The 26,819-nt window shown below is 43.8% G+C and overlaps 2 protein-coding genes across 5 annotated transcripts in view; one reads left to right on the top strand and one right to left on the bottom strand.

The window, feature by feature from the left end:
• The window catches only part of RNFT2 (ring finger protein, transmembrane 2), a 56,750-nt gene that overhangs the window by 11,304 nt on the left and 18,627 nt on the right, over positions 1–26,819 (top strand). The gene's annotated exons all lie outside the window — the stretch shown is intronic.
• On the bottom strand, positions 298–26,379 carry SPRING1 (SREBF pathway regulator in golgi 1). Of its 4 annotated transcripts, none has more exons than XM_039332609.1 (5): positions 26,097–26,379; positions 24,715–24,871; positions 23,982–24,133; positions 23,426–23,539; positions 298–395 (listed from the first exon to the last, which is right to left on the bottom strand). In XM_039332609.1, exons 1-5 carry the CDS (start codon positions 26,205–26,207, stop codon positions 327–329), a joined length of 603 nt encoding a protein of 200 aa, XP_039188543.1. In that variant the 5' UTR covers positions 26,208–26,379; the 3' UTR covers positions 298–326. The 4 variants fall into 4 exon arrangements, with proteins under 4 accessions (XP_039188543.1, XP_039188540.1, XP_039188539.1 ...); XM_039332606.1 differs by lacking the exon at positions 298–395 and adding an exon at positions 14,389–14,732; XM_039332605.1 differs by lacking the exon at positions 298–395 and adding an exon at positions 17,848–18,757.

The raw sequence follows: 26,819 nt of genomic DNA, 5'->3' as shown, positions 1-26,819 counted from the left end.
AGAGGCATTTTAATTAAAATTAAAATTGGGGCTGTAACACGGGTGCGTTGTTTAAAGGCTGCCAGCAGCGATCTTGACCCGGAGTGGAGGAAGCTGCCAATAAAAAGCTGGTGTCTATAAAAAGAAACATGTGGTCAGGAAATTGTTCTGTATTCTGAGTCAGAGGAGAGCGTGTAGAGTCAGAAATTCCAAGGCAGGCTGGGTCAGGAGGGGATCCAAGCTGACTGAAGCAGATGGCGAACAGAGCTGGCTTCCCTCTTCCCATCGCCTCCCTCCTGGACTCTTCTGCTCTCTGGGACCGCGAGCAAGGCTGATGGCCAAAGACCTTAGGAGCCGGGTGTTCCCGTGCCCATGTTCCTGGCCAGGTCAGAGGCTGTGGCTCCATACTTGAGGAACTGCAGTGGAAGGGAACAGATCATCCATCCAGAATGGCATTCTCACAATTACAGTCACAGCTTTAATTTTAATAATTTTAATAATTTTATTTTATTTTAATAATTTTATTATTTTTATTTAATCATTTTAACTTTAATTATTTTATTTTATTTTATTTTTTATTATTTTATCATTACTACTAGTAGTAATACTACTACTAGTAGTAGTAGTACTACTACTAGTACTAATAATAATAATAATAATAATAATAATAATAATAATAATAATAATAATAATAATAATAATAAAAGTTGGAAGGGACCTTGGAGGTCATTTAGCCCAACCCCCTGCTCAGGCAGGAAACCCTATACCATTTCGGACAAATGGCTGTCCAGTCTCTTCTTAAAAACTTCCAGTGTTGGAGCATTCACTGTTTCTGGAGGCAGGTTGTTCCACTGGTTAATTGTTCTCGCTGTCAGGAAGTTTCTCCTTAGTAGGTTTTATATTTTATTTTATTATTTTAATTTAATTTTATTAGTTTAATTTTATTATTATTTTATTTTTTTATTTTGTTTTATTGTTTTATTTTATTTTATTATTTTATTATTATTTTATTTTAGTATTATTTTGTTGCGGACTATTTATATATTAGACTGTATGCTGCCCATCTCAACTAGAGGCAACTCTGGCCGGCTTACGAACATTAAAAAACAGTAGGCATTAAAACAATACAACAAGGACAGCTTGCCTCCAGAAGTTGTGTTCGCTCCATCGCTGGAGGTTTTTAAGAAGAGATTGGAATCCCATTTGTCTGAAAGGCTACTGGTCTCTGCTCGACTAGAAGACCTCTAAGGTCCATTCCAACTCTGTTATTCTGTAATTCTGTTATCAATAACTATGATAATAATAATTGGCATTGACAAATTCACCCTCGGTCAATTGCAAAAGGCAGCTCTCCTTGAAGCAGATTACATCCATCAGGGGATTCATTCCCATGGAAATCCATCTCTCTCTGATGTCTCCAAATGTTACTCTCCTTGGCAACGTGCATTTTTATTTCAGTTTTGTTGGTTAGCGAACTCAATAATTAGCTAAAACGGGGCGAGGAGGTTAATGAGTAAAAAAATCATGGAATTGGCAGATGACCTTCTGTTTGATTAGAGCATGAATATTATCAATATTAATATCAAGGGCAGAATCAAGGCTGGGAAGTCTCAACCCCCAAGAATTTGCTGTCCGAGGTGCAGCCAAGAGGCAGCAATAGAAAAAGGGGTAGAAGGAGAGGCAGATGCTAAGTTGAATTTAATGCACTTCAGCCTGGATGCAGACTGCCTCTTTTACGCCTGTTCATTTAGCAACCGTTAGAAGTTACAACAGCACTGAAAAAAGTGACTTATGGCTGTTTTTTCACACTTACAACCATTGCAGCGTCCCTGTGCTCACAAGATCAAAATGCAGATGCTTGGCAACTGACTCGTATTTATGATGATTGCAGAGTCACGGGTTCACGTGATCCCATTTTGCGACCTTCTGACAAGCAAACCACGAGAACACAACTGTGTTCAGGAGTTTATGATTCTACAGGTTGTAGGAATCCAGAATTCCTTGTTGATCTTCAGCTGCCCAGCCCAGCCTTCAGCCCTGAGAGGCAGGCCCACCAGCCAATCACAAGGAGAAGCTTCATTGGGAAGACTCTTCAGTTCTTCCCCTTTCGGCTATTAAATTTGCTCTCCACCAACAAATTGCTTGATGTTTAGGGGATTAACCTGTAGATTAACATTTGCACCCCAAATCCCTTTCCGCCTTCCCTGGATTCCCCAGATGGCTTTGCGGAAGTCATAATTTCCTAGTTGGGAGCAAATCTTTTGATAACTAGCAACTCAGAGAGAAAGTCTCATGCCCTGCAGAGAAAGTGGAAGTATTAATTCCATCTGGTTTCCCCAGCTCAAGGTGAACCTTTGACCTCATAGGATGCTCTAATTGTTGGATCCACTCCATGAATTCTGTAGGCCTTTTTCTACTTATTGGATACTGCTTAACCTTCACCGTGTTGGAGGATAGGTTGGATGGAAGGGAAGGATTTTTCCCCCTTAAAAATAGTTGTAATGTGTGCTCAAACTGGAAGAGTCTTTCCATCCTGCTTTCAAAAAAGGTTGCCTTCTTTCCTGAAGGACCACAACTGGCATGGGTGAGGGAAGGGAGCCCTTTTTGACTTGGAAATGCAACCAAGAACCTTGGCATTCACCCACCAATATCATAGAGATGGTCAGAGAACATGATCCACCACCAATTCTTAGAACATAGAGGAATAGGATTGGAAGGGGCGTTGGAGGTCTTCCAGTCCAAGCCCATGCCCATGGCAGGAGATCCTACCTACACCATTCTGGACTTTCTTTGGGTGATCATAGAAAGAATAACAACAATAGAATAGAACAATAGAGTTGGAAGGGTTCATGGAGGTCCTCCAGCCCAAGATTACCAGTGACCAACTACTAATGACCTGGTTAAGATGAACTTAACCACACTTATCATGGTCTGCAAAGGCCATCGTAGGACCCGTATCTTGTAAACACCACCAGGGTGTCTCGTAGAGGGTGAATTGCAGAAGATGTTGAAAAAGGTTTTGTTTTTATTTTGTTTCTTCCTAGGGTTAGTGCTAGAAGCTGGTTACTGATAAGACACAGGGGCCTCCTGTGCAGGAAAGCTGGGTTTGTCTTTATGCTTGCAGTCCTGTCTTGTAGCAATAATATTGACAACAGTGTCGGATGGAAGCCACCTGGTCAGTAATTAAAGCCAAAGCTGAGAACAAAATCAAAATTCTTGTCTCTTTTGATGGCAGGTCGTAAAATGGGGCAGATCTCACTTAACAAACTTAGCAACAGATGTTGGAGGTTGTAACTTGAGGGCTACCTGTAGGAGCGTACACCCAAGGAAGAACGGGGTGAAATGCTAACCTTAGGGTTTTCCATTCTTTGATCCCTATTTTCTCGGCCGGACCAAATAAACTCCACGCATTAAATCAGCCGCAGCGCTAATTGATTAATCTACCAATTGCATTACAGCCGGGTCTCCTATTTATTTGAATTCTGTACTGCCCTATTAATTCCGGGATTATCTTGGCAGCCCGCAGCATCACTCCATAAAACTGGGAAGTCAGGAGAGTAAAAAGCAGTCGTAAAAACCAGGTAATAACTAAAGAGCGATTGCAGCCGCTTTACACCCAAATTGTCTTGTCTCCCCAGTGTTCCCTTAGCATGCTTTTCGCTTCTGTTCCTCGCCAATTTCCCAGGTACAGCCATTTTTAGGCAATGGGGGAAATGCTGAGGAAGCGGTTCCTTGAAAACGAGAGAGAGAGAGAGAGAGAGAGAGAGAGAGAGAGAGAGAGGAGAAGAGAAGCATGAATGAAAAAGAGAAGGAGACGGGCAAATAAACTCGAACGTTCCCTCTTCAGCATTCCTGCTGTTCTGAGATGAACACAGGTTCTTCTCCCACTTTAGCAGGCAAGGTCCCATCCCAAAACCTGGAGTAAATCTAGAACTTCTCCATCTCTTTCTGGAAAGGCAAGCTTAGGGAGCATTTTTTGTGTGTGTTTCGTTGGGCGTTGTTAGAGTTGAGTCTTGAGTTATGAGAAGGCCAAGTCAATCTTTTTTCTTCAGACCATTGAGAATATTGGCAGCCAACGTATGAGGGCAAGGAGTTGGGTTAGCAAGTTGGACGTTAGAGCGTGTCCACCACTATCTATGTCAGAATTCTGACACGGGATGTCAGATCTTCAAATCTGAAGGAAACCAGCAAGGAACAATCCTCTCTGAAATTATAATATGATTCTGGATCAGGTTCATCTAACTATCTAACTATCTATCTAACTCTAGGTGGCTAGTTTTTGGGATTAACCCAGGGGAGCAAGGTGTACTACAAAGTCAGTCAATGTGTCCTAAGAATCTCTCCAATTGGATGGATTTCAAACTGTGCTCTTTGCATGTTTGGAAATTGGGAAAGTGGCTTTTTGGGGTAAAATGTGAGCCTTTAGTCTTGCAAATGTCAAAGCATCTCCTTTTTCCCCCCTTTAAAAAAAAAACAACTCCTGAAAACTTCTCCGAAAATAACCTCTGACCTTAATCCCTATTAGAGTATGGCCCTTTTCAATTCATTTTTTAAAAATTTATATGGCCTTTAAGCCAGCAAAAAGCAACTGAAGGTAACAGGAGAAGAGTGAACCAAAACAGAGAAACGAAAATAAGCATATACTGCAATCCATCTTAAATCTTACAATGGATCCCCTGGTGGGGACTTAATGCTAGAAAACAAAGCTGGCAGGTTGCATAAAAATTACCCCTATCAGCAAGCAGAACCGTCAGTTTTGAAACTGTTGGACAGTCTATGAATCGCTGCTAGAAGAAAAAGAGAAGGTGGCCTTTAATAAAAGACCGAAAGAATCATATGATTTCCAAACAAACACTCCAGGCTGAGAATCAAGAGCAATAATCATATGAAATGATACAATTGATTGATTGAGCAATACAGAATACAGAATAACAGAGTTGTAAGGGACCTTGGAGATCTTCTAGTCCAACCCCCTGCTCAAATCAGGAGACCCTATAGCATTTCAGATAAATGGCTGTCCTGTCTCTTCTTTAAAACTTCCAGTGATGGAGCACCCACATAGCGATGAATAGACAGATAGATAAAGAGGGAGAGATAGATAGATATAGAGAGAGATTAATAGGTAGATGATAGATAGATAGATAGATAGATAGATAGATAGATAGATAGATAGATAGATAGATAGGAGAGGGAGAGATAGATATATACAGATAGATAGATAGATAGATAGATAGATAGATAGATAGATAGATAGATAGATAGATAGATAGATAGATAGATAGATAGATAGATAGATAGGAGAGGGAGAGATAGATATATACAGATAGATAGATAGATAGATAGATAGATAGATAGATAGATAGATAGATAGATAGATAGATGATAGATAGATAGATAGATAGATAGATATAGGTAGATAGATAGATGATAGATAGATAGATAGATAGATAGATAGATAGATAGATAGATAGATAGATAGATAGATAGAGATAGGTAGATAGGAGAGGGAGAGAGATATAGAGATTAATAGGTAGGTAGCTAGGTAGGTAGGTAGCTAGATAGATAGCTAGATAGATAGAAAGATAGATAGATAGATAGATAGATAGATAGATAGATAGATAGATAGATAGATAGATAGAAGGATAGATAGAAGGATAGAGAGAGAGAGAGATAATAGGTAAGGAAAGAGAGAATGCAGAAAGGCAGAATGAATTGGGAAAGAATTCCTTTCTACCAGGAAGAGTAACACCTAAGCAGTATAAAAGGAACAATTAAAGAAGCACAGATTTACTCCAGGAGCAAGAATGAAATCTTGCAACCGAAATACGATTGTAGGCAGACCTTCAGACCCCAGGCAAAATCAGAGAGAAAAAAAATATGGGCTCCTGCCCGAACACAAATCTATCGGCATTCGATCCGTCCCAGGCCAGTCCCAGGGATTGTCCTTCCGCTGTTTTTTTTTTTTTCCTCCCTGCAAGATATTTTTCCCCTCCCTGCTTGCGAAACAAAAATTAATTATTAAAAAGCCCAACGTGTCTCAGAGCTCAGCCGCCACGAGAGAAGCCGTTCAGCCGCAAAAGGTAGCCTCTAAATAATTAAGCACCGCTATATTTAGAGGAAAGAAAGGGGCCCTAAAATCTAAATTAAACTCTGATACATACAGTGGGGATTTTTTTTTTTCTGGAAAGGGTGAGAAAGAAGATCTACAAAAGAGCATTCGAGAGGATTTTCATGGAATTGCAGAGACTCAACCACACGAGTCTTTTTTTTCTAGTAACTTTTGGGTCACTTGCATCTTACGTCATCAATTTACGACCAGTCACTTAGTGACTGTTTAAAGTTACGACGGACTCCTCCAAGATGACTTATGACCCGAATTTGTAATTCCAACAGCTGCATAATTCCAACAGCCCCATTAATCGTGCAATCACATTTTGGGCCTTCAGCAACTGGCCCACATTTATCGCCGTTTGTAGCATCCCACCATCACACAAATGCAATTTATGATGGTTTATTTGACGGAAGCCAGCATTTACTTATGGTTTCCAGCAACAAATGTTCATTGCAAACAGTGGAAGTGCTTAACCACCACCAGAAAAAGTTGTAAAATCAGTCACAGTCACAGTGACCCACTTAACAATTGACACGGCTTAAAGCATGCTGGCTGGGGAATTCTGGGGGTTGAAGTCCACTCATCCTAAAGCATGCTGGCTGGGGAATTCTGGGAGTTGAAGTCCACTTGTCTTAAAGCATGCTGGCAGGGGAATTCTGGGAGTTGAAGTCCACTCGTCCTAAAGCATGCTGGCAGGGGAATTCTGGGAGTTGACAGCCATGTGTCTTAAAGTTGCCAAGACTGAGAAACGCTATTCCAAAACAACAGACAAGTTTCTATCTTAAAAGTTTAAGACTGTCCTTTCTCCCTTAAAAAGCTTGGAAGGGAAGTTTCTTTGCAAACTTTAGGATTTTACAGGCCATGCAAATTCCACCTTTTTGATTTGCAGTGCCCGTTTCTGGCTACAGGTCTGTTTGCCTGAAGCACCTGTAAATTTAGGGGATGATTTAGTGCAGCTTAGAGTGGTAGGCGCTGCACAAAATAAAGGAACTCTTTCTCTCCTGCAGTGTGCCAGCCAGATTCCTGATCTGAGGGATTTTTTTTTTAGAAAAAAAAGGAGCAGAGCACAAGGGGAATTACAAGATAATTTGATTCCTGAAAAATAAATTAGAAACATTTGGGACATAGGGTGTGTAAATTATTACAGCCTTGGGGCAGCCGGAAATTATGAGAATAATCATGCAAGCAGAGTGTTTTTTTTTTTTTCATTATTTACCTTGGCACTCAACGCGCTGCCTAGAGTTACCAAAGCAGCTTTGCTATCCCAACCTAAAGGAAGAGAGCAGAGACATTCACGTCCATTCACAGGCAGGAAGTGTTTGATTGCAACCAACACTGTTTTGGTGACGCTGGAAGATTGCACAATTTTCTCCTGCTAGCCTTCAGATCGGTTTGGGAGACAAACCGGAGGCATCCGGCATCAGCAGATCTACGTGTGCCTCTGATTCTTTAAACGTTGAGGGGGAACTTTCATCCTGCTGAGTTCAGGAAGTGAAGTTTGTTGGCATCTTTGAGCAGCAGATGCCCAAGAAGTGACATTTGCAGGAAAAAGGACAGCTCTGATTTTGATCCATTTTACAATACAAAAAATGAAATAAGGACAGGGAATTTTGCCATGTTTTTATCTGTCTGTCTGTCTGTCTATCAATCAGTAGTTCTGTCTGTCTATGTATCTACCTATTATCTATCTATCTATCTATCTATCTATCTATCTATCTATCTATCTATCTATTTTCTATCTACCTATTATCTATTTATCTGTCATCTATCTATATCTATCATCTATCTACCTATTATCTATCTAACTACCTACCTATTATTTATCTGTCATCTATCTATATCTATCATCTATCTACCTATTATCTATCTATCTATCTATCTATCTATCTATCTATCTATCTATCTATCTATCTATCTATCATCTATTATCTACCTATTATCTATTTATCTGTCATCTATCCATATCTATCATCTATCTACCTATTATCTATCTACCTACCTACCTACCTCCCTATCTATCTATCATCTATCATCTATCTACCTATTATCTATCTGTCATCTATCTGTCTGTCTGTCTGTCTGTCTGTCTATCATCTCCTGCCTTTAGTATTCTTTTATAAATAACTGAAGGCAATGAACATACCTAATAGCCTTCATCCCCCTGTTTTCCCCACAACAACTTCACTGTGAACTGGATTGAGCTGTGAGAGATTGGCCCAAAGTCTCCCAGCCAGACTTCACGCCTAAGGCAGAACTAGAATTCACAGTCAGCTGGTGACTGGCCCAGAGTCACCCAGCCAGTTTTCATACCTAAGGAAGGACTAGAACTCACAGTCTTCGGGGTTCTAATCTGTGCCACTAGTTTTTTTTATATAAATAGTTGCCAAAATCTAACATATTATCTCTAGAGATATTATGTTGTTTAAATCGACAGCTTTCAGCTCGGTAAAAATCTGTTGGTGAATACATGAATCCTCCAGTTCCTTTCAAAAGTCAACACTTTAAAAAAAGAAAGAAAGAAAGGCGGATAGGGGGAAAAAAAGAAAGGGAAAAATAAACTTTGCTGACTTAAAGAAGAAATAAAGCAAAGACATTTTTTGCAGCCTTCAGCAGAGCACGCATACCGCCCTGTAAAATTGAGAAAAGAACTACTGTTTCAAAATGTGAAATTAGGTAAGTTCACCCTGAATTGAAAAATAAATAAAATTGCTCCATTGGCCCAGCTCAGAGACAAGATTTATCACGGCAGGGGAAATAAAGATTCCCATTTTCACAGTGTCTGCAACCAATAAAGTTAAAAATTTGGAGTGTATATAAGCAAGGAAGCCTCTGGTGTAGCAGAAATGAGCACTTCTGGTGGAGGCGAGGCTTCGCGCATCTATGCGATGCTCACTGTTGGGAAATTTGAAAAGGACGAGGGGATCAAAGCCCATGAAATGCTTGCAGTTTTAGCAAAAGTGCAAACTTTTGTGCCTCTGTCTTGTGTGTACAGGTCATCCTGGACTTACAACCATTTGAAATTACAAGGGCACTAAAAAAAGGTGAGTTATGACCATTTTTCACATTTGTGACGGTTGCAGCACCCCCAACAGAGTCTGAATTTTGATCCTATGACCATGGGCTGCCACAGTCGTAAGTCACCTTTTTCAGTGCCATTGTAATTTACTAAATATAATAGTTGTAAGTCAAGGTCTACCTCCATCCTGCTTAGTTTTGTTTCAATGGGATTTTTGAATTTTAAGATCTTTATCTATTGTTTTAATGTTTCATTCATTGGCCTTTTATCCAATTTCTATAAGCCACCTACAGTTGCCTTTGAGAAGATGGGAAGCATACAATTTTGATATAGATAGGTGGTAGGTAGGTAGGTAGGTAGATAGATAGGTAGGTAGATAGGTAGATAGGTAGATATGGATAGTGAGAGAGGGAGAGATAGGTAGATAAAGAGATTTATAGGTAGATGATAGATGATAGAGACAGAAATAGAGAAAGATAGATAGATAGATAGATAGATAGATAGATAGATAGATAGATAGATAGATAGATAGATAGATAGGAGAAGAGAGAGAGAGGTAGATGATAAAGAAAAAAAGCAAGAAAGGAAGGCAGAAAGGAAAAAAGGAGAAAAAGAAAGAAAAAGAAGGAAGGAAGGAAGGGAGGGAGGGAGGAAGGAAGGAAGGAGCAGCCTTATGCAGTAGGAAAGATCCCCATAGTCTGCCATATTCTTTTTCATCTAATTGATTGATTGATTGATTGATTGAATTTGTGTGCTGCCCATGTCCTCTGGAGGCGCCCCTGGGCAGTTTACAAATATCTCGGTTTGTAAAATGCAGCTGGAGTGAATGGCAGGGGCTGGGAAGATCTTTTTGCTGTCTGCTCACACGTCCATCACTCTTCTGATCCTGTGTCGAATGAAATCGCATCCGCAGCCCAGGGAAATTATAGAAAGGAAGAAACGTGCAGATATTTCCTTAGTTTACATTCTGGCCTTGTTAGCGGCTGGAAAGGGCCATTGACACGAAATGTCCTCTCCGTGGAGATTTGCCAAGTTCCTTCTTTGTCTGCTGTTCCATTACCAGCAGCTACCTAATACCAATTTAGGGCACTTATAAAATGATTAACAAATAGATCTGAAATCCTTGAAGCCAGGAAAGTTAAAAGACCTGCAGAGAGAGGGAGAGAGGGAGAGAGGGAGGGAGAAGAGAGAAAGAGAGAGAGGAGGGGAGGAGGGGGGAGAGGGAGAGAGGTGAGAGGGGGAGAGAGGGAGAGGGAGAAAGGGGGAGAGAGAGAGAAAGAGAGGGAGGGAGGGGAGAGGGGGAGAGGGAGAGGGAGAGAGAGAGAGATGGGCAATGAAAACGAAGATTAGCGATGTTCATTATTAGGCGCTGTTTTCACGATGGTGTCTTGATTAAGTTAACCTTTTATTGTCATTTAAGTCTTGCCGTTTGAGCACTGGGACAAGGTTAAGGCAATTCTGCCTTGTGGGAGTGTGTATTGATGGGAAGACACACCCACACACTTCTAGACTAGAACCCTGGGATTTCATTGTGGTCTCTCATTCACGTTTCACCCCACACAGCATCAGAAAACAGACAACATCAGCCAGGGGCAGCCACTGGCATGTAGGTGGTGAAGGACTCACACTAGGAGTAAGGAATCCAGCTTCCTCACCTGTGGATGTCCCCTGGGTGACTCTCCTAGTGCATCCTACCTTGCAAACTTGTTGTAATGCTCTCATGTCACCCTTAATCCTTCTCTTCGTTAGACTAGACCAGGGGTCTTCAAACTTGGCTCTTTGATGACTTGTGGACATCAACTCCCAGAATTCCTTAGGCAGTGGCTGAGGAATTCTGGGAGTTGAAGTCCACAAGTCATCAAAGGGCCAAGTTTGAAGACCCCTGGACTAGACAGATCCACTTCCAGCAACTATTCATCGTATGCTTTAGCCTCCAGTCGTTCTTCTCTGCACTTTTTCTAGAGTCTCATCCTGTTTATTTGTATCACGGTGACCAAAATTGGATGCTGTATTTTACTTTTTCCTTCTCTTTTTTCCATCCTTCTCTCTTCCTATCCATCAGGTTAGAACCCTGGAAAGAAGCTTCGAACCCCACTGCCATCTTTTGTGGCAGATTCAGCTTTGGGGGTTGCTGTGACATCAGCGGTTAAAGGCAGCCAAGGCTCAAACATTCATGTTGCTGGAATCGGCATCCTTCCTGGAATTTGGCCCCAGTTTCTGCCAGAGATTTGAAATGCGCAAACAGGAAAGAGGTAGGAGCAGAAGAGAAAGGTTTGGTAAGGTTGGGAATTAAAACGATCAGCTTTAAAGAATCTGTCCAAGAGTTCTTCTTTTTCTTAGAACACAGAATAACAGATTTGGAAGGTCTTCTAGTTCAGGCCCCTGAACTATCCTATTCCATTCTGGATAAATGGATGTCCAGTATCTTCTTAAAAACCTCCAATGATGAAGCACCCACAACTTCTAGAGGCAAGCTGTTCCACTGACTAATTGTCCTCACTGTCAGGAAATTTCTCCTTAGTTCCAGGTGGCTTCTCTCCTTGGTTAGTTCCCAACCATTCTTGTCTTGCCTTTTGGTGCTTTGGAGAATAGTTTGACCCCCCTCATCTTTGCAGGAGCCCCTCAAATATTGGAACAGGAGAGACTGAACATCCATATGTCTGGAATGGTACAGGATCTCCTTCTTGGGCAGGCGGTTAGACTAGGTGACCTCCAAGGTCCCTTTCAGTCCTCTGATTCTATGTTCTGTGTTCTAACTAGACTAGAAGACCTTCAAAGGCCCTTTCAACCCAACCTCTTGACTCAGCCTTCCATCCTTCCATCTTTCTGAGGTCAGTAAAATATGGACCAGATACACTGACTCTATAAATTGCCCAGAAAGTGCGTAAGATACTATGAAGCGGTATATAAGTCGAAATGCCATTGCTATTATTATTCTATCTTCCATCTGCTCCCTATTGGTGACCATCATTCTGATCATCATTGGTTTGCTAAATCATCATCCTCTCCTTGCTTTCTTGCTGAGGATAAAACAGTCGGGAGAAGCAGTGGTGAGACAGGGAGGCCACGCAGATTTGTCAGTCCAGCCGTGACACGGATGACTTTTGAAACTGAATGGTGCTTTTGAGAGATTAGAACGACACCCAGGGTTTAAGAGATAATTACCAGCCACAACCTAAAAGGCCACTATAAATACACACTGAAAAACCCACGGTTTACCAGGCTGGGGTATGAATTTCCAGCCATTATATAACAGGACGTTTGACAACACACAGTCCAGGTTCATGAAGATTTTGTTCCACACCAGTTGCAAGATGTTTCTATAGTAACCGATGCATTTGCAAATGGGAAGAGACGGAAGCTTTTAAAGACAAATAAGAGACTTGGGGAGAAATAAAAGACGGGAAGATGCTTCAGATGCTCTGCTCCAGGGATGCTCCAGTGCACATATCTGAATGCAGAGTGAGGTCGCAACGCATCATGGAAAATAGCCTTCCCCAATTCTATAAAAGGGGCCAATGTCCACCTTCATAATTCGCCTGGAATTATAAAACTGGAATACTGTACTGCATCCAGTTTTGGCTGCCACAATATAAAAAAGAAGTTGAGACTCTAGAAAGAGCACCAGACAAGAGCAACGAAGTTGATTAGGATACTGGAGGCTAAAACATATGAAGAAGGGTTGCAGGAATTGGGTAGGGCTAGTTTAAAGAAAAGAAGGATTATGGATGTCACGATAGCTGTGTTCCAATATCTCAGGGGCTTCCACAAAGAAGAGGGAGTCCACCTCTTCTCCAAAGCTCCAGAAGGCAGGACAAGAAGCAACGGATGGAAACTGATCAAGGAGAGAAGCAACCCGGAACTAAGGAGAAACTTCCTATCAGTGAGAACAATTAACCAGTGGAACAGCTTGCCTCCAGAAGTTGTGGGTGCTCCATCGTTAAAGGTTTTCAAGAAGAGATTAGACAGCCATTTGTCCAGAATGGTTTGTCAACCCAATCGACAGGTTGCATAAACCAAAAATAAAGCAGACCAGAGAACGGCAATGTGGCAGCTCAGCCAAGCAACCCATGATTTGAAATGGCAAGAGTGACCGGTTTAAGCCATCATCTTTCCTCTCTAACCCAAGGAGAAGAATATGCTGGCTTAGCAGAAAGAAGCATTAACAGCATCAGTTACACTCGCATATAACCTCTTTTGATCTTTGTGGGTTTCCTCTAGCTTATCTGATGCTGCAACGTGCAGATAAATAAAATAAATATAAAGAAATAAAAGTCACACTTATTTTTTTTTTTTACTAGGGACTCTCACTTAGAGGAATACTGACAGCAAGATATTTATTAGAGGTGCGCCCTCTGCTGATTGACACACAATAAAACAATTGACAACGGATGCTATTTTCCCCCCTCCCGTTATTTTCAAGAGGGGCTGCAAAATTTTCATTGATTAACGTTGATTCTGTGGCTTTTCTGAGGATTAATTTTAGCCCTGTAATGCTTGATACCTCTCCATTAAGATGCCGGGGGTAAAGTTGCAAAGAATCCTTGTTCTTTTTTTATTTGGACACGTGTCTGGACACACGGAGCTCTTAAAGGAACTTTGCAAATGAATTTAATACTGATTAAAGAGGTTATGCCAGCTTAGAATGATGGCTTACTGCAAGTACTATTTTGTACTGGCATCCTGGCCTAACCTGGTCAGAAAAATGAGACTTGATATTCTTAAGTTATTTATTTGAATTTATTAGCCACCCCAACTCCCATGGACTCTGATTCTGTTGATCCCACCTGATTCCACAGCAACTATTTCATGTCAGTTTTTCCACCTGTAAAATGGGACTATTCCAGTTCTTTCTCATAGATATGTCAAAACCAGGGCTTTTTTTCTCATAGAACGCCCAGAATGGAGTTCCGGCACCTTTTTTGGATGGAACCTTGTTCCATCCAAAATGCATTTTCAAAATGACACCCTTGTATTTGCACTCTTCAAAACGCTTGTATGCCTCAACCATGGACTTGGATGGGCTGAGTAACAGGGCAAGATAGCTTCCCGTCTCACCACAATTTAATCCTCCAACTCATCATGTAAACAGAGTAAAAAGCAGCTTAGGGAGAAGATAATCACCTCCAGAGAGCACTCCAGCTGCAAAATCTACAGCTCCCTCTAACAATACCATCCCTTTACAATGCTCGAATCAAAATCCTTTTTATCTAGAAACAAATGGGAGCAAAATGCGTTTTTTGGGGGGGGGTGTGAATTGCCGTATCAGTTGACTCCGAACTCAAGTTTATTAGTGTTTATTCAGAAATTCTTCCATTCCAATGCGAAGGGTGGGGAGGGGATTATTCCCAACAGCATCTAAGTCTGCATAAAATTGCATCTTGTTTTTCTTTTCTTTTTTTCATCTCCCCCCCTTCTTTTTAATCCTCTTGTCGGTTCGTACCTCTTTGAACAAGTCGCCTGCCGGAGCTACAGCCAAACATTTTGAGACAAAAATGCACACACCACAACCACCGAGGGTGAATGAATCACGTCAATTTAGTCTGTGTCAGTTTCCTGGGCAGTTCCATTCGTTTGGCTCATCCAAATTTCTACAGCCTTCAATTTTAAAACAAGCAAACAAACCTAGGAAAGGAAAAAAAAAACTGGGCAAGTCTTTATATGCAGAAATGTGCAGAGAAGTGCAACAAAGATGATCAGGGGACTGGAGGCTAAAACATATAAAAGGAACGGTTGCTGGAATTGGGGATGTCTAGTCTAATGAAAAGAAGGACCAGGGGTGACATGGTAGCAGTGTTCCAATATCTCAGGGGTTGCCACAAAAAAGAGGGAGTCAAGCTGTTCTCCAAAGCACCAGAAGGCAAAACAAGAAGCAACGGATGGAAACTAAAATCAAGGAGAGAAGCAATCTAGAACTGACAGTGAGAACAATTAACCAGTGGAACAACCTGCCTCCAGAAGTGGTGAATGCTCCAACACTGGAAGTTTTTAAGAAGAGACTGGACAGCCATTTGTCTGAAATGGTATAGGGTTTCCTGCTTGAGCAGGGGGTTGGACTAGAAGACCTCCAAGGTCCTGACCAGACTCTGTTATATATGTCATTTTCTCTATACAGTCTTGTTCCCCTTTTTGATTGCCGATTTCAGAAAAGGGAGCAATTGAGAGGAACCCGCACTCCAATCATCTAGCCTGAAAAGTGCAGATGAATCCAAGTCATAGAACATCATCAGAGTAGGAAGAGACCTTGGAGGTCATCTAGCCCAACCCCCCTGCTCAAGCAGGAGACCTTATGCCTTTTCAAACAAGTGGCTGTCCAAATGATCCAGTTTAGTTAAAAAAAAAAAAAACGTGGATTCACCGCCTCTCTGCATTTATCCCATTTTTTAAAAAAAATTCCTCAACAAGAATGACTGTTTCTCCGGGGGGGGGGGTCTCTCAAATGGGGTTATTTAAAAAGAAAGATTCCCGATTCCACCAATTGTTTGAAATGATATTGTTTCAAATGGACAGGATCCAGTTTTTAATTCACTTCCTACTACGGGAAGTCCTCAGCTTACGACCCAATGAGCCCGATGTTTTTGCTGCTAAGCGAGACCTTTTTTAAGTGAGCTTCGCTCCATTTTACGACCTTTCTCTGCCCGGTTGTTCAGTGAATCGCTGCAGTTGTTAAGTTAATCATACGGTCGTTAAGTGAATCTGGCTTCCTCCATTGACTTTGCTTGCCAGACAGTCTCAAAGGCGGGGGGAGATCACGTGACCCCACGACGCTGCAACCGTCGTAAACATGAGTCGGTTGTCAAGCAACCGAACGTAAATCACGTGACCCTGGGGATGTGAAAAACAGCCATAAGTCCCTTTTTCCAGTGCCGTTGTTATTTCAAACCGTCGCTAAGTGAACTGTTGTAAGTCGAGGACTATCTGTATAGCTTCAGGTTGGGGATGTGCAAGTCCCTTGCTTTCCTGCAGAGGTTTCAGGTTAACAAATAAACCAGTTAAGAGAGATTTCCTGCCTCTTATTTCCTGGGAGCTCAAGAGGGTTTGGAGTAGTTGAAAAGCTTCTGAATATAACAGCAGGAAAAGTGGATTTCTTTCCAAGCCCAGCACGGAGAATCTATCATTTTGAGCTACTCATAACTAGGTGTAATGTACAGAATTGGTCCTAGTAGACCAGCTGGACTGCTGTGTTTGAAGGGCAGTTCGCTGGATTTGTCCCTTCGGCTCCGACGTCTCCTGCATTACAGGTCGACAGGTTGCTCTTTTTGACCAGCCAGGTTGCTCACGCCTTTGTGTATCACCACAACTTCCTTCCCCCCCCCGCCCTCCTTCCAAATGGCATCTCCTGCATGACAATTAGGCACTGATTTGATTTCTCTCCTAACGGCACGAACCCCATTAAAACCCAATTCAGCTTATTATCAACAGCTTTCCTTAAATGAAACCACTGGCTCCCTGGGGGATTCAGCTAAAGCCAGACGAGACGACAAAAATAACACACACACACACACACACACCAGGTTGCTATGCAGAAAAAAAGGACAACATTGCTATGCTGCCTCAGATCAATGTCCATCATGTCCGGCGTTAAGGTTTCCAAGGATGGCCCACCCACTCTGGATGTTGTGGATGCTAAACCATTCTGGACAGATGCCTCTCCAGTCTCTTCTCCTTGAAAACCTCCAGGGGTGGAGCACCCCCAGCTTCACATGTAACACGCTTAAATGTATGTAAACATGTGCCTTTTAGAAGGAAAGTCCTGTAAGCAGTCCACCCTTCATTCGTTGATTAATAATAATAATAATAACAACAATAATAATAATAATACCACCATCAAACATCCACATCTGCCTATCCCAGGTCCTCGGTAAGGACTCAGGTAGACAAAAATGTCAAATCCAGTCTGAACATCTGGCTGACTGTGCGATGATCCATAATAATAATAATAATCGTGCAACAGTGGTACCCATTGCCATCGGGGCACTGGTAACTATGTCCAAAAACTTTGCAAAATACATCAAGAAACTGCGGCTTCCTGCAATAACTCCAGCAATGCTACAAAAAAACTGCGCTACTCAGAACATCTTATATTTTAAGGAGGTACCTGGTTGACACCTAGGATGCTGACAGCAACCCGTGTCAACCATCAGCGCCAACCAACTTGAATGTTCAGTTGACTGAAGTTCATGTCTAATGAATAAAATATAATAATAACAATAACAACAATAATAATAAAGTTGGAAGGGACCTTGGAGGTCATCTAGTCCAACCCCCTAATCAGGGAGGAAACCCTATGCCATTTCAGACAAATGACTGTCCAGTCTTTGTCAGTTGATCCTAGGGGACGGTGACTTTATTTTAGGAAAGGTGGTGGGAACGGCAAGCTACCCTCTCTTGTCAGCCAATCAATCTCCTTTGAATATTTCTCTCCCCCCCCCCACTAAGGTCGTTGCATTTCAGGAGCCTGTCCACACACTTAGAAGAGACAGAAGAAGCAGCTAACTATGCAATGAACAATTGAGGGAATGGGTGATTGGACCAATATCACTTACCCAGCTTTCATGCCTAAGGCAGGATTAGAACTCACCATCCCCTGGTGATCGGCCCAAAGTCACCCAGTCAGCTTTCATGCCTAAGGTGGGACTAGAACTTACCATCTCAGGAAAACCAGGAGTATTTTTACCCCCTCTTCCCCAATCGCAGAGAGAGTCATACCGTCAAAATCAGGAACAAGAACAACGGTGTGTGTGTGGTCATAAATGTATTTATTGCTCAATACAGAGCAGAGTCAATGTTTCAGATGAAGATGTAGCAGTCAACAACCTGCGTGAATTACTTTTTTCAGTGCTGTTGTAACTTCAGTCACTAAACGAGTGGTTTTAAATTGAGGACTACTTGTATATCCAACCTGTAGTCCTGGCCAAAGTTTACAGTCCATGCAAAGCCGAAAGGAAACAGAGTTCAGAGCCCAGTTTGGCAGTTTAGCAAGTGAGGGTTAAGAAAAATATCAGCCTCTCTAGTCAGTTGTTTTTCTCTGCAAGCAGGAAGAATGGGAAGAAAAGGAAGACAGAGTGATGGATTTGAAGGGAAAGGACGCCCTCTGCTGGCCAAAGCTTGGAAATATTTTCACTATCCAATACAACCTCAGCAACTTTAAGAGGAGTGGACTTTGACTCCCAGAATTCCTCGTGTTGGGCTTGGGAATTCTGGGAGTTGAAGTACACTCATGTTAAAGTTGCTGAGGTTAGGAAGCACCGATCTCAGGCGCTCTTTCGACAAAGGGTCCTCTCCAGTGGTGGGATTCAAATATGTGAACAACCAGTTCTCTGTGTGGATGCCGCTTCTGGAAGTCCGTTCTGGGCCTGGGCAACAAAAAAATTAGCTGCTGGTTCTGCCGAAGTGGTGCAAACTGGCTGAATCCCATCACTGGTCCTCTCTTTTGGTTGTCATAGCAAACTGGACCTTGAGAATTAACTCCAGGAGGCGGAGGAGGAAGAGGACTGTGGGTGTGTGTCCTTGGTGCTCTCTGAGCTTGGCTGTTTTCTTGCAGATGTTTCATTATCCAACTAGGTAACATCATCAGTGCTAGAAGGGAGTGGGGTTTGCAGAAAGGAGGACTGGGGGAGGTCCTTGCACGGTTGATAATTGCCTCTTCTCTAATAAAGAACAATAACAGAGTCTAATGTTTGGGAAACGTGTAACGCCTCAGAGACATAGGAGAGAAAACCTTGCATTAAAAAAATGAAAGGGACAAGGCATTCCATTTTTTGGGGGGGGGACCTTGCTGCTCTCTGAGCGTGGCGATTTTCTGGCAGGCGTTTCATTACCAAACTAGGTAACATCATCCGTGCTAGAAGGCAGTGAGGTTTGCAGAGCGGAGGAAGAGAAAGTCACTCTTTTCCCCAAAGCACACGTAGCCCATCAACAAAGTCCTAGAACCCATTTCAAAGGATAAAGAACGAGGAAGTCGCATGTCTTGGCTCTCTCTCCCCAGATTTTTTTTTAAAAAAATGCTCAATATAGTAAACCCCCACTACCATCTCCACACGCTGCCCTCCAGAAATGTGAGATGACACATTCCATAACTTACATGTCATCCGAAGCTTCTGAAGGACATTGCACCGAGGAAGGCCAAGACAGATCACTTGGCATCCATCGTTGTGTTATGAAATACGTCCCTAATTTTATCTCCCTTTCCTGGAGCAGATCCTGCTGATCTGTGAAGAGGGGGGGGGGGAGAAGGCAACCCAAGGGATTCTGGAAAACAATTTGTCAGCCAGAGAGACGTCTTCAAGCCGGGCTGACAGAGAAAAATCTACATCTCCATTTGATTAAGTGCCTGCCAAGCTACTTTTCCCCTGGGTGGGTCAAAGGGCCAGGAAACGAAGCACGGGAAAACAACAATGCAGTGTCTACACTTGGATATGTATATTTTAATCTCCGTTGAAAGCATTGGTCCTTTCTGATGTTCGCCTAGCGGCTAGCCAATCCTGCAGGATTCTTTTTTTATATTAATGGGGAGGGGGTATTTGATACGCCAGTTATATTGTGCTCCATCACTGGAGGCTTTCAAGAAGAGACTGGACAGCCATTTATCCAAAATGGTATAAGGGGCTCCTGCTTCAGCAGGGGGTTGGACTAGATGACCTCCAAGGTCCTTTTCAATCCTATTCGTCTATGTTCTGTGTTAAAACACACCTCTTTTCAGAGGGTGGCCAGCACGCTTGTCTCTATTATGTAGAAATGAACAGAAGTGGCCAAGATTTTATTTTAATTTTCAACATTATTGCTTGCTCAAGGCAAGCTTCAAATCAAACCTTCTGAATTTGGCTCCTGGTAAATTTAAAGAGATGATTCAATGATTTCGCTTACAAGGAGAAAAGAGGAGCCAGCGTTTTTACATGCAAGAAGAGCTGTCATCTGATTAAATAAACCTTAGACCTCTTAATTAATCACATGCACGTAATGCGCTGGTAAATTGTGCATACATTTACATATGATTAGAAACAATACTTCTGAAAGACAGGCCTATTTTTGGATGAGGCCTATTTAACGTTTGGTTCTTTTTTTTTTTTAAGAAAGAAAAGATAGAACACCTTCTCAATAGGCTACACAACTTAAATGTCGAATGCTGCTGCGCAGAAATAAACGTTTATTATCCTGGGACATGCTATATACAGTAGCATCAAGTTGTGATCATGTATGTCCACTAGGGGGCACAGAAAGTCAGGAAACATTCAAATTTGTCAGAAAAGGACAGAAGGAAGCAATGGGGGAAAATGTTAGTTGTGAGGCTCACCTTGCTCCAAATTTAAATTTCATGAACTAGCTTTGGGGGAAATTGTTGGAAAAATTAAATGTACACCTGTCAGGGCCATACCTTTATTAGGCCAATGCAAAAGGTCACAAAATAATGTTCAAAACAGTTAACAAAGGCAGGAAAAGGGCAGGAAAAACTTGGGAGTGTCCAAATGTCTATGAGATGCTCAGTCAAAGATGCTTTTTCAAGGACTTTGTTTTTCTTTGAAGACGTTGCGCTTCTCACCCAAGAAGCTTCAGTCAGAGCTGAAGAAGCTTCTGGGATGAGAAGTGAAACGTCTTCAAAGAAAAACAAGAAAGTCAGTCCAGCTGCCTCTTGCAAAAGCCCCTTTGAGACTTGGGAGTGTCCATTTACATCCAAATGCATGAAAAGGAGTTACAGAGATTCAAACTAGATTCTGACAGATGCCACGATAGGTTCAGCTCAGCCTGCATGACAGTCCTTTGAATTTTATGCTCTTACAGGTAGTCCTCACTTAACAATCGGTTGCCTAGCAACTCTTTCCAGTTACGGCAGCCCCTCTGAAAGGTACTTAGGACCCAATTTTAAAGTTCTGAAGCTCGCCTCATCCTTCACATGCATTTGTGATCGTATCTTGGGTGCTTGGCAATTGGCTCATATTTACAGCCCTTGGTGACCGCAATTTTCCATGTTTTTTTGTGCGTTTCTGGCATTTACTTTCCAGTTTCCCAAAAACATCAATTGGATAAAATCGATCTGCTTAACGACCATCGCAAAACGGTCAGAAAATCAGGCATGGTGAACTGCTTAACAACTGCAGTGACTTACTACAGAGGTCTTCAAACTTGGCCCTTTTATGACTTGTGAACTTCAATTCCCAGAATTCCTCAGCCAGGCAGGAATTATAACAAGTCTGGGTCCAATTACAATCATAAAGTCAAGGACTATCCACGCTGCAATTTACAACCCAGACACGTGACATAAGCCACCTTTGCCTTAATCTAATAATTCCTTCTGTTGTTCAGTTTAAGAGGTGTTTTTTTCTGTTTTTGACATAGTGCCTTCTTTTTTAGAGAGACCAAGCAGACGGAGAAGCATGAAGCAAACAGTTCACACCCCCTCTTCCCACTTCAGAACAAAATGCCCTGATGATTAATAACCGGAGGTAGTCTTCTCTTTCCATAAATCTATCTTAATCTTTTTAAAAGCTCTTTTCCTTAGAGACCCCATTGCCCGTATCTAGACATTCGATTTTTTCTCCAATATTCAAGCAATGTCGAAAGTCAGAAAAATAGGAAATTTTCTGGCTGAAATCCTGCTGGCTGAAAATTTAAGTTTCGATGTTTCTCAGAAGTCCCGGATTCTTGCAATCTCCTCCCATCTGCCTTCCGCAGCCTAGGCGGTCACCCAGTTGCCATCACGGCCGTAACTTATTGAGAAGGACGAGAACTGTAACCCAACAGAGAGGACATCAACTTGGGAAAATCAGAACCGAGTAGATAACGTGCGTATCATCACCCAGATACTGAAATTGATTCTTCTTTCACGGAATTGACGACCAATCTTAGAAAAGGGAGGTCAAAGATCAAGGCAATCAGTTGACCTCAAGTATTAAACTTCCATCTAAGGGGAGAATTTGCCCCCTTCTCTTTTCTAATGAATTCAGAACTCTGTCCGGGGGTATTTTAATGCAGATGCCTGTCTACACTCTTGGCCATTCTGCTGGCTTTCTCAATCTACAAGTGGTCCCACGTGACTGATCGTTGATTAGGAACTTAATGCCTATGTCCAAATTTCAGCTGAGTCTTTGAGGCAAACCTTTGAATCCAGTTATTTGTGGATTTCCACCCGTTTTGCTCCGCTTTGCAGCTGCAAGGACCGGGCAGCAGGCTAACTCAAGTTCTTCCAGAAGGTGAAGTTGCGGGCTGCCAAAAGGAAATCAGTCTTAAGCAAAGGAAGCCAACCAGCTGATTGCCAAGTTGTGTATCTCTCTCTGCCACGTTGCAAGTCTCATCTTAAGTCCTTGGTCAGTTTCTCGAGCTCTTTCATACTGACAGAAGGTCTGGGGGGAACTCCCCATAGCAGTATTTTGCAATGGGGTTGCGATAGGTGTTTTCATGCTGCACGCTCTGGGGAGGAGAGGAAAGACAAGAGGAGAAAGGTTTAGGCCAGTCAAGAGGAACCGATCGCTAGGAAATGCTACGGAGGAAGTGAAGTCCCCTCGTTCGGTCTTCGTAGACAAAAAGATTTGGCTTCCGTGCCACTCAGTGTGAACGTTGTTCAGAAAGGTGCAACTACAGAGAACAAGAAAGATGACCCTGAAAGAAGGATGCAAGAACTAGGCAAAGGGGGCTGGGACAGTTGTAAGCTTTGGGAAACATCCCTCCATAGCCCCCCCCCCGCTCCATCCTGCCTAATCGATGAAGCTTCTTGCTCAAGGAAAAAACAGTCCAGTTGCCTTTTGAAAAAGCACCTTCCAAAAAGCTCTTGGAAATGACGGAGGAGGAGGAGGAGGAGGAGGAGGAGGAGGAGGAAGAAAACTGGAGGGTCCTTAGTGCTCTCTGAGCTGGGTTGTTTTCTTGCAGACATTTCATTACCCAACTAGGTAACAACATCAGTGCTAGAAGGGAGTGGGGTTTGCAGAGAGGAGGAGGAGGAGGGGGGAGAACAGCACAGTCAAGAGTCTATTATAGCAGATCTAGTCCTAGTCTCCCTGTGCAGTTGACTTCCTGTTCTGGTTTACCTTAGTGGAGCCTTTTGACCGCTTTACAAAAAGCAGTAAATTATATGAGGTTGATAAGCCGCTACTGGCAAGAATGCATGTCACGCTGAGTCTATGAAAATGTGCCCTTATTTACATTTGATTGCTAATTTCTGCTTGTCCTCATGTGGGCCAGACAGGGTCAGATGTGGCCTGGGAGGGGTGGGGGAGGGAGGCATAAAATGCCCAGATCTGCCCAATTTAATCCCCAACCGATGGCTGTCCGATCTCTTCTTTACAGCTTCCAGTGATGGAGCACCCACACAATTTCCCTTTCCTTACCTGTGAGGAGGTCCTGCATTTAGCCAGGCAGAGCTCAAAATGATCTTCCACAGCCATGAAGAGATTGCGGAAGGCCACCGCCGCTCGGCTTAGAAAATGCTCAAGGAGCTGTTGCTATAAAGCAAGAAGGGGGGGGGGGAACAAACAGGAAGCTCACAAAAACCAGAAGCGCCCAATGGAGAAGGATTTCATTGAGCACCTCTCCCTACGACATGACTCAGCCAATCATCTCCCAGGAAATACAGTGGTACCTCGATACTCGTCGTTAATTGGGCACAATGACTACGACTTACTAAAATCAACAAGTACCAAACAAACTGTGTAACCTGAACCCCTGACCCTTTGTTTTTAGCCAGAAAGGGTTGCGGGTCAGGAGGCAGCAGACACTGACAAGGTTCTGGTTTCAAAGTTCTGATGTCCTGGCTTCCTCCATGGTCACACGATTGAATTTATAGAGCCCTGAGGTCCCATGACCATATTTTATGATGTGTTGGCCAACTGCAACTCTTTCCTCCCTCTCCCAAGGTCCTTCGCACGTGCCATTAGAACCATTTACCTTGTTGGGCTGTAAGCAGCAGGACACACAGGCCTCGTAAACGCTGCAACATCCACTGGGCAGGCAGCTGTCACAGCTGTACAACTTGACGCCGGGCGCCTCCACGTTGCAACACCCATTCACCAGCAGGTCCTTCCTTTCGCAGATGTAGCCTGTCGCAGAAAAACTCTAGATGATGCTGAGCAGGAGGAGAAGGGAAGGCTGTGCGTCACAGTGCAGAAGCCGAAATGCTGGGCTGAACACTGACTCCGTCTACCCTTGAAGCAGTTTTCAGAGATTTCAAAGAAGCCAGTTATTTGAATTTTTGCACAGGCTCAGAGGCATGGTTATTGTGAAGGACACACATTCAATTTTGCAGCTACCAAGATTGTTGGACGAGCAGGCACAAAAACAGCCAGGGAAGTGACCGAAGCCTGGGAAACAAGTCCCTTGCCAGTCAACAGTAGGGCTGATTTACCACCAGCTTATCCAGTACTTAGGAAGCGAGGGCTGGGCAGCACAAGCAAACAACTCAATAGTCAGCCATCAACACCCCAATCCACATCTAAAAAGCCACATACAACAGGCACTAAAAGACCACACGCAGAACACACTCTGCTAGAGAGAAGTTCCCTAAAAATGGGCTGCAGCACAAGTCCAAAAGCTTGGAAGACAAAATCGTTGGTCCCAGTGACAGACCCAGATTGGATTATCCCGGAACACATATATTCGCTTTCGTTCGTGAGGACCTTACCCAACTCATCTGTGATCAACAATTTTCCTTGGACAGAGTTCCGACACTGGTTATTCGGCTGGCTGCTGTTCGCCAAGCTAAAATGGACTTTCCAGGCAATGGGGTGGTCTTCATCTTGACCTTGGAGGAAATTCCGATCCCGCAGCACTCTCTCTTCCTAAAGGCAAAGATGAGACACGTGGAACATGAAAGGAGATGTCTGATCTTGTTGTGGGGTAGACTCAAGAGTCAATTGTCTTGTGTATTGTTTTAAAATCCCTTGCCAATGCCAGATTCTTTTGAGTGACACCTCTGAAAGCTCCTTGAAATAAATTCATTAAGCAGCTTATTAGTTTCTGGATAAAATGTTTCAGCCCAGTTACCTCCAAGGCTTCTGAGGGTAGGACAAGAAGCAATGGGTGGAAGCTGATTAAACAAAGATCCAACTTGGAACTAAGGAGAAATGTCCTGTCAATAAGAACAATTAATCAATGGAATGGCTTGCCTCCGGAGGTTGTGGGTGCTCCATCACTGGAGATTTTCAAGAGAAGATAGTTTGACATGGTAGAGGGTAGAGGCTAAAGCAGAACTAGAACTCACTGTCTCCTGGTGATTGGACTAAAACCACCCAGGCGGCTTGCACGGCTAAAGCAGAACTAGAACTCACCGTCTCCTGGTGACTGGACTAAAGCCACCCAGGCAGCTTGGACGGCTAAAACAGAACTAGAACTCACCGTCTCCTGGTGATTGGACTAAAACCACCCAGGCGGCTTGCACGGCTAAAGCAGAACTAGAACTCACCGTCTCCTGGTGATTGGACTAAAACCACCCAGGCGGCTTGCACGGCTAAAGCAGAACTAGAACTCACCGTCTCCTGGTGACTGGACTAAAGCCACCCAGGCGGCTTGGATGGCTAAAACAGAACTAGAACTCACCGTCTCCTGGTGATTGGACTAAAACCACCCAGGCGGCTTGCACAGCTAAAACAGAACTAGAACTCACCGTCTCCTGGTGATTGGACTAAAACCACCCAGGCGGCTTGCACAGCTAAAGCAGAACTAGAACTCACCGTCTCCTGGTGATTGGACTAAAACCACCCAGGCGGCTTGCACAGCTAAAACAGAACTAGAACTCACCGTCTCCTGGTGATTGGACTAAAGTCATCCAGCCGGCTTTCAGGGCTAAAGCAGAACTAGAATTCCCAGTCTCCCAGTTTCTAGCCCGGTGCCTTAACCACTAGGCCCCAAACCCACTCTGGGGATCCAACAGAACGTTCCCAGGATCTGTCAGGGGCCCCTTTCGGCCTCCGCCTACCACCCTCCCCCAGTCTGGCCCCCGGCCTTCCTCGCAGGGGTGTTCCGAAGAAGAAAGGAGCGCGCAGTCACAAGGGAGTCGCGACTGACCTGCTTGAAGGTGCTGTTGAGGAAGTAGATGAGCGAGAGGCCGAAGACGAGGCCCAGCACCCATCGCTTGCGCAGCAGCCTCCGCCACAGCAGCGCTACCAGCTGCACCATCTGGAGGGAGGCTCGGCGCCAGCCGGCGAGCGCGCGTCTCCCCGGCGCCGGGGCGAGCGGGCGGAGGATCGGGCCCTTCCTTGGCCTCGCGGACCCGGGCTGGGAGCGGGGAAAGGGGCCCCCCGCCCCATTCCCAGGGCCGTCAGCCCCTGGGAGCCCCCTACCCCTCTACCTACTCCGCCCCTGGCCGGAGAGACCCCCCCCCCTCCAGAAGAGGACAGAGAAAGGGTGGGCGGTGGCAGTTGCAAGCAAGAAGCCCCCCCCCCCTGGGAAATCCGCCCCCTTCGGCTCTTTGCGAAGCCCCCAGCCCCCGCCTAGCCAAGGGGACGAGGCGAGAAAGAACCGGGTGGAAACGGCAGAGAAGGAAGAAGCGCTCCGGTTCAAAGGGAAGAGAAACTGATCCGGTTTAAGGAGGTGCAAAGAGGCCGATCCGAACTAAGCAGGAGAGAGGAAGGAGGAGAGAAAAGAAAGAGGGAGGGAGGAAGGAAGGAAGAGAGGAGGGGAGAAGCGACCCTGCAGTGTCCCCCAATCCCCCCGTGCGCCCTTCCCTCCTGGTCGCCCCCCCTCCCCGCGCAAGGCCAGAGAAAGCCCGGGGGTTGCTCCGGGTCTACC

The sequence above is a fragment of the Crotalus tigris genome, unplaced genomic scaffold, assembly GCF_016545835.1.
Source record: "Crotalus tigris isolate CLP2741 ecotype Arizona unplaced genomic scaffold, ASM1654583v1 scf7180000024461.5605484, whole genome shotgun sequence".
Taxonomy (NCBI): domain Eukaryota; kingdom Metazoa; phylum Chordata; class Lepidosauria; order Squamata; family Viperidae; genus Crotalus; species Crotalus tigris.
Note: the sequence above shows the minus strand (reverse complement) of the source record. Positions and strands in the feature narration are given on the sequence as shown.

Coding starts and splice junctions, on each gene's coding strand:
- SPRING1 (XM_039332605.1), bottom strand. CDS start 26,207: ATGGTGCAGCTGGTAGCGCTGCTGTGGCGGAGGCTGCTGCGCAAGCGA. Junction 24,872..26,096: donor TCAACAGCACCTTCAAGCAG/GTCAGTCGCGAC, acceptor CTTTGCCTTTAG/GAAGAGAGAGTGCTGCGGGA. Junction 18,758..23,425: donor AATGCAGGACCTCCTCACAG/GTAAGGAAAGGG, acceptor GTTCTTTATTAG/AGAAGAGGCAATTATCAACC.